This window comes from Lampetra fluviatilis, chromosome 2 (genome assembly GCF_964198595.1).
Source record: "Lampetra fluviatilis chromosome 2, kcLamFluv1.1, whole genome shotgun sequence".
Taxonomy (NCBI): domain Eukaryota; kingdom Metazoa; phylum Chordata; class Hyperoartia; order Petromyzontiformes; family Petromyzontidae; genus Lampetra; species Lampetra fluviatilis.
The window spans coordinates 8,782,107-8,794,770 of NC_136276.1; the positions used below are offsets into that span (position 1 = coordinate 8,782,107).

General features: G+C 51.9%; 1 protein-coding gene across 1 annotated transcript in view; it reads right to left on the reverse strand.

Moving 5' to 3' along the window:
• Positions 1 to 2,865: 2,865 nt before the first annotated feature.
• Positions 2,866 to 12,664, reverse strand: part of LOC144941713 (kinesin heavy chain-like) — a 30,357-nt gene continuing 20,558 nt past the window's right edge. The window contains exons 16-28 of the mRNA XM_078868107.1: positions 11,949 to 12,092; positions 11,298 to 11,489; positions 10,096 to 10,213; positions 9,135 to 9,211; positions 8,608 to 8,717; positions 7,665 to 7,766; positions 7,287 to 7,347; positions 6,804 to 6,875; positions 5,740 to 5,877; positions 5,197 to 5,425; positions 4,728 to 4,908; positions 3,785 to 3,846; positions 2,866 to 2,965 (exon numbers count right to left, since the gene is read on the reverse strand). Of these exons, the coding sequence (XP_078724233.1) occupies positions 2,955 to 2,965; positions 3,785 to 3,846; positions 4,728 to 4,908; positions 5,197 to 5,425; positions 5,740 to 5,877; positions 6,804 to 6,875; positions 7,287 to 7,347; positions 7,665 to 7,766; positions 8,608 to 8,717; positions 9,135 to 9,211; positions 10,096 to 10,213; positions 11,298 to 11,489; positions 11,949 to 12,092 (1,497 nt within the window). The 3' untranslated portion in view covers positions 2,866 to 2,954. The remainder of the gene's footprint in view (positions 2,966 to 3,784; positions 3,847 to 4,727; positions 4,909 to 5,196; positions 5,426 to 5,739; positions 5,878 to 6,803; positions 6,876 to 7,286; positions 7,348 to 7,664; positions 7,767 to 8,607; positions 8,718 to 9,134; positions 9,212 to 10,095; positions 10,214 to 11,297; positions 11,490 to 11,948; positions 12,093 to 12,664) is intronic.

Sequence of the window (12,664 nt, forward strand, 5' to 3'; positions counted from 1 at the left end):
TGCTCGCCAACAGTAATTGCCCCAATAGCCTGTTAAGACTGTACGGGGGAATCTTTGCGGGCGTATGCGCGAGTACTTATGGATTTGTACGCGTTTTTATTGTGGGGCTGCCTACGTGTAACACTTGTGTGTGAATGTCCTGGCGTGTGCGTAGCTCAGTGCAGAGAGGAGCAATGCCGCAGCTGCTCACAGAGGCACCCCCCACGTGCGATTGTGAGCCGTGGCTAACATCCGTGGCGGGCGATACGTGAACCCAGTCATTGGCCTCCCCCCCCCACCCACCACAGGCTGACGGGTGAGGCGTTTAAACATCAGCCCCTGGGGAGACAAAGGCGGATGGGCGTGGTGTTGACCACACTATAGCTTCGTGCGTCTTGCTGGCTTTAATAGGTGCTCGCTAACAGTACCGAATAGTCTGTTACAGGCTAAAAAGACGATCGTTTTTGTCTTTAGTATTTTAAAGCAAGTGTGTTTGTGTGATGGTGTGACCTGGTATTTATGTAATATTATGAATGTGCACTGGTATGCGTAGTCCAGTAATGTATTTATATAATGTTAATTAGAACCTGTGTTAATATAAATTAATATTAATATATACTGTATAGATTTTTATATATTTTAAAACGTCACCTTTGAAACCATCCTGACTAGAATGTCATTTTGTATTTTTCTATCAGGCACAAAATAAATGTTCCTTCTGTACAAAATATATTTTTTGCAAAACCATCACCGGAGTATAGCAATACATCAAAATAAGCAATATATACTTTACAACTGTGGAAGGTGGTGACTCAAATGTAGCAATACTATAGGGTTATTATTATGGATAGGTGTACCCTGTACTTTAGTGGGAGTCACTTACGCTGATAATCCCTATTCCATGCCATACGAGCAGCGTTCCACAAAATATCGAATGAGAAATGAAGTCCCGCGAAGACTGATATTTCGCTCACACGATCCGCTGCATCTCCGGTGATCTCTTAATAACCGCCTGCATCGATACAGCAATGCGTCGCCACGCAGCTCGTATCAGCTGGGCTCCTCAAGTTACTGTGAATTTTGTGTTCGTTGTGTTGAACGTTTCTGCAATAAAATCACAATTGGATTCATAACCGAGTCGCACGTGTCTCCCTGCTCCAAGAGAGGTGTTAGGCGGTGCTGCAATCTTAAATTCGTGGCTCTGAGCCGTCGATGTCAATGCCATATTCGCATGGCGGGGACCAGGGCATTCATCGGCTGATTTAAGGTGGTCACTATTAAAAAAAAAAGTGGTACTAATTGTATCGATACTGGAGGGATGATGAACCCTGACTGGAAATTGAACTCGTGTCTTACGAGTTCAAGTGTTATTTTACAGTGCCACCGAGCTAGCTTCTGCAATAAGTAAAACAATAATGTAAAGCCTCGTGAAAATCCACTCGGGTATGGACTCACCACGCCGTGTCAACTGCGCAGTGCGCGAACCACCGTGCCCACTCCTCTGCAATCGGTAGAACTATTTGAATTACACTTACATGCAAATAGTTACAGGAAGAGAAACATAGTTTTTATTTCTGAATTCGTTTTTACAATTATTGACAATTTACAATAATTTATTTTTCAAGGAAAGTCAGACAAGACTCACACATACAATTGTCGAGAACATTGATGCACCTTCTACATCAGCAACCGACTTGCTGTCCTACCTTCATTAAAAAATGCCATTTGACATTTGTCCTGAGTTTTTTTGTTGCACATCGGTACATGGGCATTACATATAAATTACAGCAATCAGTGAAGACAACGATATGATTCGATTTTTCAGGAAAGCCTCGCTGAGTCTCAAAATGTTTTCAGAGTGGGTCCTTCTTTGGGATGTTTAGCCAATTCCCTCTTGAGTAGTCGTTTTGCAAAGCGGGAGAAAACAGCAGCAAACCCGCTACGCACGAGAGGGAATAACAGATGTCCACACAGCTCGATTCATGAACCCACTGGCAGCACTGCTATCCCCTGATAATCACTTCGCAGCCAAGCATGTTTGGGAATTTCACAAATCTGCGCGTGATCCACCAACCCACGTCCCCAAGCGCATGGGTCACAGTCACAGTATGTGACTCTCAAACCAACTGGGCAGCAACGTGGCCAGGAAATGGCAGTACAGCAGGCCGAGAGGTAAATATGTCAAAGGCACATTTGTCTGCGTGAAACGCATGCCGGCGTATGAACTATAAACGGAGCAACTGAGCAGCCAATCTCTTCCCCCGATTCTGATTTTGACTCAACTCTTATATTGTGCGCTGCAGAGTCAGCAAAACCTTAGGTGGTGGTGACATTTATGGTCAATAGTCCTGGACTAGAGTCCCTTAGAGTCAGCGATTGAGTCCCTGGTCCCTTAAAGTTGTGGGGCTGAGCATTGGGAGTAGAGTCACCCCCCCCCCCCCCCCCCCGTAGTGTCTGAAGGCTCAGGGTCCCACTTCTAAATGATGCAAGATAGTCCACAGTGTGACTGCGGAGACGGTGACCGAACAACAGAACGCGTCGTCAGCTCTTGCCCAGAGCGACGCTTCTCAGGAGGCCTCGAGGGGCATCAACGACACCACCTATCAAAGCCGCCAAGCGGCGTACGACCCTCGGACATTCAAGTTTAGTTTTTTTTTCACAGAGAATTCCAGCCGTACACGTCAGAAGCCGAGCCAAGACACAAAATGTCGGTGCCAAATTTCACACCAGCAGCGGAATTTCTTCAAAGTTTTGTCGGGTGAACGGTGATTAACATTTGTTTCAAGTTTGTTTCACATTGACTTTGTTGAACCCCCCCCCACATACACACCAGTTTAAACAAGGTCACGCTACGGGGTTGGATTGAGTCCGTGAGAGTCGCTGGCTCGAGTCCCTGGTCCGTCAGGGCCATGGGTTGAGTCGCTGAGGCAGAAGAGTTCCTCCCTTTCGTACTTCTCTCACCCTCCGACTCCAACTCATTCATTTCCTGGTCAAACACAGAGCGGCCAGTAAGACGCACGTCCCCACGAGGACGCGTGTGTGTCGTTGTGTGTGTGGGGAGCGGTAGTGTAGCTGTTAGCGCGCTAAGCTATGAACCTGGCGACCCGGGTTCGATTCCCGCTCACGGCCAACAACAGTGACGATTATCTGAACCGGTCACGGACCTCCCCTAGGTCGACTCAGCCTCAAGTGAGTACCTGGTGCGGTGTGTATACATCGCCGCTGGGGAGACAAAGGCGGTTGGGCGTGGTGCTGGCCACCCACCCCCTCGTGTGCCACAGTGCCGGCCTTCATAGGTGCTCGCTAACGGCACTTGCCCCTACAGTCTGTTAAGGCTATACGGGGGATCTTTGTCTTTGTATGCGGGGAGCGGTAGAGTAGTGGTTCGTGCGTTGCGCTATAGACCCGGCGATCCGAGTTCAGTTCACGGCCAACATTGGTGAAAAACGAAAAACATAGGAACCGGTTCCTGTGACTCCCTGAGGTAGACTCAGTCTTAAAAAAATGTGTACCTGGTGTGGTGTGTAACCTGCAGCGTTGGGGAGACAAAGGCGTTCAGTGCTGGCTAAACCACCGCCTAGTGCACCGTGCCGGCCTTCTAAGGTGCTCGCTAACGGCACTTGCCCCAACAGTCTGTGTAAGGCTGCACGTACACGTGTGCGCGTGTGTCTCCGTGTAACACGGCAGAGTCGTGCACTGCTTCACTCGGAGAGAGAGTTCCAAAAGGGAAACTCGCAGCTCTTGGCGTGACACCGACGGCGGTTGGGATAAAAGTGGTGAGGAGGAGAGGTGAGTGTGGTCGCACCTTCTGGGATGTGTAGGATCGCCGATCGGTCGCTGCTGATCTCCGTGAGCTGTTTGTCCCACCTATGTTGTCACGGGCAGGACACAGCGAGTCAGGACGCGGGTTGAATGATGATCCAGCCCTCACCTATTCACTCCAGACACTCGCTCACCAGAGATCTGTAGGCTGCTTATCGCTATTCGAACGCTATCAGGGTTACTCTATCATGGTAACCATTGATACCTCCACCTATGATGAGGACTCTATCACACTGGACTGTTTCTACTCATCCAATACTACACCCAATCACCCACACTGCAGGTCACAGGTGCTGCATAGCCTGAACAGACTGTAGGGGCAAGCGCTGTTAGCGAGCACCTATAAAGGCCGGCACGGCACACGAAGGGGGTAGTTGGCCAACACCACGCTCGGCCGCCTTTTGTCTCCCCAGTGGCGATGTTTACACATCGCACCAGGTACTCATTTGAGGCTGAGTCGACCTAAGGGAGGCCCAGGAGCGGTTCAGACAATCGTCACCGGTGTTGGCTGTGAGCAGGAATCGAACCCGGGTCGCCACAACAACACACCCACCCACCCACCACACAGCAGGTCACCAACACTTATCTTTCTACTTCTTCCCTCACATTGCTCCACATTATAATTCCCTCCATACTCACTTCAATCAATGTGCAAATTATTGCCTATTACAGCTATATGATAGTGCTGGTTGTTGCTGCCAACTGTACATTTTGCGTAACACAATATATATAGTCAATGCAAATTCGTGAAGTTGTAACCGATGTTGATGTGTGACTTTCATCATCATCAGCAGCACTGAGCAGAGATGTGCACGGAGTGTCCAGATCGGTAGAGCAGAGCAAGGGGTCGAAATGAAAGGGTGACGCTGAAGACGATCAAATGAATTCTGAAGGATGCCGATGATGATGATGCTGATGGTTCGCACCCTTTCCTGCCGAGACTGTCCCGTGGCTGGCTGAGCGAGGCGTCCGCCTTGGAGCTCCAGGACAACTCGAGGCTGGAGTTGAGGGTAGACTCCAGGGTGGAGAGGAAGGGGGTGGACATGGAGCGCAGCTGGCCGAGGGGTCGAGTTGGCGTGTGCTTCTGTCCGGGCCGGATCGGCTTCACTGGGGGGGGCAGCAAGCGTCACAACGAGGCGTCACAAGCAGGCAACAAAAGCAGGCATCACAACGAGCCATCACAACGAGACGTCACAACCAGGCGTCACAACGAGGCATCACAACGAGGCGTTACAACCTGGCGTCACAACCAGGCATCACAACCTGGCGTCACAACCTGGCGTCACAACCAGGCGTCACAAGCAGACGTCACAAGCAGGCATCACAAGCAGGCGGTGGGCAGTGGGTGGGTGGGTGACTTATGACGGTGGGGCTGGTGGGGGCCCCTCCCCTCACCGATCTGCGGGAAGTTGATGCGGCGCACGATGGCGGCGGCGGTGGACGAGGCGACGCGCGTGCCCGCCGCCTCGTCGCGCCCGGGGCCGCTCGCCCCCGGGGCCGCCCGGCGCGCCTCCCGTGCCTCCTGCAGCGCCAGCTTCAGCGCGGAGACGCGACGCTGCACGGTGCTGGCGCGCGAACGCAGCCGCGGCACCTCCTTGTGCAGGTCTATGTTGTTCTCCAGCACCTGTGACGAGGGGCAGGAGGAGGGGGGGGGGGGAGGGTGGTGGCCACGGTCTGATCAATGAGCAAGCGTGTTGATGGTGGTTGCTGGTGGGACGATGAGGGCGGTGATGATGATGATGAGCGAGAAAGATGATGATGGTGGTGGTGTTGGTGGAATGATGATGTGATGATGACAAAGGTAGTGATGATTGAGATGAGAGAAGCATGATGATGATGATGGTAGCTGTGTGATGATGCAGCGATGATTACTGCAATGATGACGACGATGGCGACAATGGCGATGGTGCATTTGGCTTGTGCGAGCGGTCACAGCACCTGCTTGTGGATCCTATTCACGTTCTCTATTTGGAAGGTGTCATCGCGGGAGGTGGGGCGCTCCGCCTCCGCGGAGCCGCGGATCACAACGCCCCGCTGATCCCGCTTGCCGGAGGCTCCACTCGACTCCACCGTGCTCTGCCCAAAGACAACGCAGCCCGCCGCACGCGCCTCTTTACTTGCAATGAGAGGAGAAGCTCTGACATGGGAATTTGGGATTTCGAGCTGTGACACGCGCTCCGGCTACCGCAGGGGTCGCAACCGGGTACCTGATACCCGTACCCTACCCGATACCCGGCTACCCGTACCCGGCCGCAAACGGGTACCCGTACCCGGCCGGGTACGGGTACCCGTTTGCGACCCTGGTGCGGCCGGGTAAGGAATCAAAACCCGTTTGCGACCTCTGGCCACCGCAGGGGTCGGCAAACTGAGGCTCTTTGAGGACTCCTTTGTGACGTCATCTATCAAGGACCGCCAGTCTCGTATTCTCGTGCATTGCGGCTCTTCAAATATTCGGTTTTGTTTCACCGAATTCGAACCAAAATGTCTCTTCTTTGTCATGTTCGTTGCTGACCCCTGGGCGAGAGCGGTGATAGCGCTACCCTCTGGTGGTGTTTGGAACTGCGATAAGAATTGACCGGCAGGATGACATGACGAATTGAATTGACTGGCAGGATGACATGACGAATTGAATTGACTGTCAGGATGACATGACGAATTGAATTGACTGTCAGGATGACATGACGAATTGAATGGACCGGCAGGATGACATGACGAATTGAATTGACTGGCAGGATGACATGACGAATTGAATTGACTGGCAGGATGACATGACGAATTGAATGGACTGTCAGGATGACATGACGAATTGAATGGACTGGCAGGATGACATGACGAATTGAATGGACTGGCAGGATGACATGACGACTGTATGAGACTGCCAAATGTTGTCAGCGAGCACCTAAAAGGGCCAGCACCGGGCAGAATAGTACGAAAATAAATTGGATATTCTTGTCCCCGATGTAGGAACGTGGAGTTTGCGCCGCGCGACAGGGCAGTGCTACCTTGCGGATGCGCATGGCGAGTTCATGTGTGAGGGCACGGCGTAGGTTGTACAGCGACTGCAGCTCCTTGATCTGAGTGAAAGACATCATCATCACAATCACAGCCAATGCATCCAGAACACATCATTGTTATAAATAGCATCATCATCATCATCTAAACAGCCATTCACAGCATCACTGCAATCATCATCAGCACATTTATAATTAATATTATTACCAATGCCATCGTCAAATTCACTCATCATCAAACTAATCATCACTTCCACACCATCATGATCATCACTTCCACCACAATCAGAGTGTACGTCATCACTTCCTCCACCATTAACACCTTCATCTTTACCATCATCTCCGCCGACAATATTATTTCTGTCATCGTTATAATTATCAATTCCATCATCATCATCATCACCAGCAGCAACATCATCATCATCATCACTTCCACGCCCATCATCGACGATGGGCGGTGGACCGCATCCTCACCACGGTCCTCTCGAGCTCCCGCAGGTCATGCCTCGCCAGGTCCAGCCTCTGCTGCTTCTCGCTGCACGGGGGTCACAGAGGGTCACGGGGGTCACGGGGGGTCACGGGGGAGGGGGCACGGGGCAACGGTGTTGACTCAATTTCACAGACACCTGGGAACCGACAATCATCGCGTCTACGATGTCTTCTCCGTGTGTTGCTGTGCATATGTGTTGTATATTTTGACACTTCACGTGGCCTTAAAGTGCACATAGCCTGGCACAAGCGCCGTGGTGATGTCACCGCCACTTAGTGGCGAATGGCGGTTGTTTTTGAAATATGCGCATGCGTGCACGTAACAGGATCGTGCATTTGCGACGTGACACTCAAGCCAAGTACTTGATCTCGTGAAGCTGGCTGCTTTTGTCGAGCTCGGCGGCTCGAAGTCGCTCGCAATCCCCTCGGATCTGTTCCAGCTCCAGCTCCAGACGCCCGTTCACACTGCGCGTGTCACACACACAAAGACAACGATCCCCCGTGTAAGCTTCACGCTTTCCCATTCTGATTCCATTTCCCATTCGATTCGGAATCGGAAGAAAAGCGAGAATAAAATAACTTTGACGGTACGTCTTCAGGTCAGAGATGTACCGAGGCTCCTACAAGGCCATGTGGGAGAGCGTGTGGCATAGTTTGGCGCCAGCTATCACAGTGTGTTCGTGTCACTACAGTTATCCGAGGTCAGTCAAGACAATGTCTTTAAAAACAATAGCGCCATGCCTCCCTAAATAAAATTAATGGTAACCGCTTGCGCGTTCCGAGATTCAGCAGCAAACGGGACCCACCCTGCAACTTGCAGATGTCTCGGAACGGGAAAGGGTCAACAGTCCGTTGTGTCAAGTGCTGCCAGTGAGTAGCACCTGTGAGCCATCGTCCCCATCACTGCTCACCCCTTCTTCTTGGTTCTTTCGGTAAAGGCACGTAGAAGGGAAATAATAAAATAATAAAAATAAAACATTATAAAATAATTCTCACGACGTTTCGGCCACAACGCAAGCAGCCGTCCTCAGGTGAAGAACAGGTCTGTCGCTGTCTTTCCGACAGACCTGTTCTTCACCTGAGGACGGCTGCTTGCGTTGTGGCCGAAACGTCGTGAGAATTATTTTATTATGTTTTATTTGTATTATTTTATTATTTCCCTTCTACGTGCCTTTACCAAAAGAACCAAGAAGATGAATCCCTGCAGTCACAAAAGCTGTAAATCGAAATGCTCACCCCTTGTTCCTCGCCCGTATCGCTGCCCCCTTGAGCTCTCACCCCTTGAGCTCTCAGCCCTGCCACTCACCTCTTGAGCTGCTCACACAGCCGCTGCCTCTCCTCGCCCTCCTGCCGGAGTCGTCCCAGCTGCTCCTGGTGTCGCTCGGCCAGCACCCGCAGCTCTTCAACCACAGACACCTGCGGAAGGGACAGCGTGGCGGTCGTGTGTAGTGTGAGCACTTGCCCCAACAGTCTGCTACAGGCTATAGGGGGATCTTTGCATTTGTTCTTTTGGATGCGTGGGGATATGTGGCGAGCGGCAGTGTAGCAGCGAGCGCACTGCGCTACGAACCCTGGTGCCCGAGTTCTATTCCAGCTCGTGGCCAACATCCGTGAAAAATATCTGAACTGGTTTTTGGTCTCCGCCAGTTCGACAAGTTGCTGGTGCGGTGCATGAACATCGGCACTGGGGAAAAAGAGGCGGCCAGGTGTGGTGGTGGTGGTGGTGGTGATCACCCACCCCTTGTATAGGTGCTCGCAAAGAGCACTTGCCCCAACAATCTGCCTGTTAAAGGCTATATGGGGAGGTCTTTGTCTCTGTGTGTACGTAAGCACCTTCATCTCGATGGCCTTCTCTATCATGCTCAAGTGCTTCTTCTCCTTGTCCTTGAAAGACATCTCATGCATTTTTTCTGCAATACAAAAACATCGGCGGAGAGTGAGCAGCAGTCTGGTGTTCAGTGTTGGTTGCAGTTGGAGTGGTGGTGGTTGAGTGGGGTGATCGGGAGGTTAAGTAGCTGCGTGGTTCTCCGGATTCCTCCCATGGCTAAAACACAGATGGTAATTGGTTTTGGGCAAACGTCGTCTTGAAAAAAAGCATTGGGACGAAATGTTAACTAACTCGACAGGTATACAGGAGGTCATGGGTTCGACCGCCACCCTGACGCATGTAGATTTGGAGTTTGTTCTGCCCGTGGTCGCGTAGATTCTTCTCTGGGTCCTCCGGGTTTTCCCTCCTCGTTTAGAATCAACGTGCGTTTCGAGTATTTGGCTGCTATAAATTTCTGCCGTGATAAGCCACTTCGTTGAGCTATAATTTGTGGCCAGGTCGCTTCTGAAAAAAAGCGATATAGCTGGTAAAATAAAACATAGTTTAGTTTAATAGTTGAACTTTCCTGGATTAATAATTATTTATTATTGTGAGTCAGGGCCTCTACTCAGGTCACACTTGATAAGGAAATTCCTCCTGGGCCCTCGAGTTCTCAAATGGAGAAACAAAATGAACTTGACATTTATTACGCGTATGTGTGTATACGTGCTTTGCTACGAACCTGGCAACCCGAGTTCAATTCCCCCACGTGGCCAACAACAGTGACGAATATTTCAACATGTCCTCGCCCTCCCCTAAGTCGACTCAGCCTTAAACGAGTACCCGGTGCGATGTGTAAACAACAGTACTCGGGAGACGAAGGCACCTATGGTGCGGTTTCGGCCTTCGTCGGTGCTCGCGAACAGCACTTGCCCCAACAGCCTGCTAATGCTGTGCACGTGCGCGCGTGTGCGGGGCTGGTGCCACCTTGCGTGCGCAGCCGCACGAGCTCCTGCTGCAGCTGCTCGCACGTCTCCTCGAGTGCGTGCTTCTTCTGCTCCTCGACGCGCGCCACCTCCGTCAACGAACCCACGCTCGCCTCCAGCTGAGATGGGAGCAACCCAACCGTCATCAGCATCATCATCATCAGCAGCATCATCAGCGACCAACGTCGTCAACATCGTTATTGTTCATCGTCAATCACTGTCATCATCGGTGAACATTTTGGCCATCGCCGTCGTAAATCAATGAGCAATCTCAATCGCCCATCATATTACACCGCCAATCAGTCATCGTCATCATTATCAGCGTAACATGTGCCACTCAACTTCCACGAAAAGCTTCATCAGCGTCAGCATCGTCGTCAGTCATTGTGATCATCGTCACCATCATTGCCTAATAATACCAAAAGTTCTAGATTTGAAGCTTTCGTGACTGCAAGGAATCATCTTCTTAGGTTTTTTCGGTAAAGTCACGTAGAAAGTAAAATAAAATAAAAAAAAATAAAAACAAAAATCACGACGTTTCGGAGGCAACACAAGTCTCCGTCATCAGGTGGGACCGTCACAGCCAGATTAGCTGTATCAAGTGAGGCAATGATTCAAGATGTAATCCCTTAAAAGCGAGTTGAGGGGGGAGGGAGAGGGAGGGGGGAGCTCATCAGACTATGGTAGCCAATGAAAGGAACGTATCGGGAGGGAGGGGGGGCGAGGCCAAAAGGGTGGGCGATGGACGTGGAATCAATACCAAAAGCTTTTATAATCATCATCATCATCTTCACCATCGTCATCTTCTTCTACAGCAGCATCATTAACAATTACCAATCGCTGCTGGGGTCATCATTAATATTAGTCATCGTTATCAATCGTTATTTCACCAAGACTGGCTAATTAAGCGCCCAGTTCGCCAGGATAGGATGATGCTGGGATGACGGTGGGTGCTATGATGACGGGATGACGATCGGTGACAAGATGACAGGATGAAAGGATGACTCTGGGATGACACCGGGATGATGATGATGATGATGGGAAGACCACGGGTGCCAGGATGACGGGATGATGATGGGTAACAAGATGACATGATGAAGGGATGACTCCGGGATGATGATGATGATGACGATGGGAAGACCACGGGTGCCAGGATGATGGGATGACGCCAGCATGAGGACAGGTGCCGGGTGCCCGGTTCACCTGCGCCACGATCAGGCGGCACGTGCTGAGCTCACGCTCAGTCTCCGCCTGGTGCCGCTTGCGCTCGCGCTGATCCTCCCCGAGCTGCAGGCAGTGCCGGGCCAGCGCCTTCACCTCGGACTTGACGCGCGTCGCTCCCAGGTGAGCCAGACACAGCTCCTCCTCGCCCCCGAATCCCACCGCACCCACCCACTGCACAGACACGTGGCGGGTGTGATGGGGGGGGTAGGAGGAGCGAGATGGAAGAGAGGATGAATGGGAGAGATCTGATGATAGGTGGAAGAGGAGTGTGCATTCACGGGTGTGTGCTTGTACACACGTGTATTTCTATACTGTACAGGTGTGTGTGTGTGTGAAGATGTGCGGAGCGGGAGTGGAGTGGTTAGTACTACGAACTGGGCGGCTCGTGGTCATTGCCAGTGATCATTATCTCGACCGGTCCTGGGGCCTTAAATGAGTACCGAGTGCAATGTGAAACATTACCACTAGTGAGACAAAGGTGGCCGGGCGTGGCGCTGCTCATCCACCCTTTCATGTGTCGTATCGGCCTTCATAGGTGCTCGCTAACAGAATAGTCTGTTGAGGTTATACAGAGGATTCGTTGTTCTTGTCGCCGTGGGAGAGTGCACACGCACGCACGCACGGACGCACCGGGCTCTCCTTGCCCCCCGCGGAGCTCGTGATCTCGCTGAGCTCACGCAGGAGCTCCAGGGTGGAGTCGGCCATGCGGCGACGCTCCTGAGACACGAGCTCCTGCTGGCTCAAGATCTCTCCCTCCGCCAGCGCCAGGGAGTCCTGCAGGGCACACCGCGTGGACACATCATGTCGACACCATGTATGTAGATACCATGTCCATACAATGTACATATCATACAAATGCAGACCATGTACATACACACCATGTACACAGCATGCACATGCACCAGAGGTCGCAACCGGGTACCCGATACCCGTACCCTACCCGATACCCGGCTACCCGTACCCGGCCGGGTACGGGTACGGGTACCCGTTTGCGACCCTGGTGCGGCTGGGTACGGGTACGGGTAGGCCATGAGTCACTGGTGAGTAACTGTTTGTCACTCATTTCCCAACGTCTTGTCTCTTCTCACAATTCAAGTTCCTAGAATCAACCCACCCACGCCTGCAACATGGCTTCATCCCAGAGGTCGCAATCAGGTACCCGATACCCGTACCCTACCCGTACCCGGCCGGGTACGGGTAGGGTACGGGTACGGGTACCCGTTTGCGACCCTGGTGCGGCCGGGTACGGGTAAGGAATCAAAACCCGTTTGCGACCTCTGACATACACACCCCACTCACACCATGCGCACACCGTGTACATCGCTCACTATACTCCAACTGCTCCC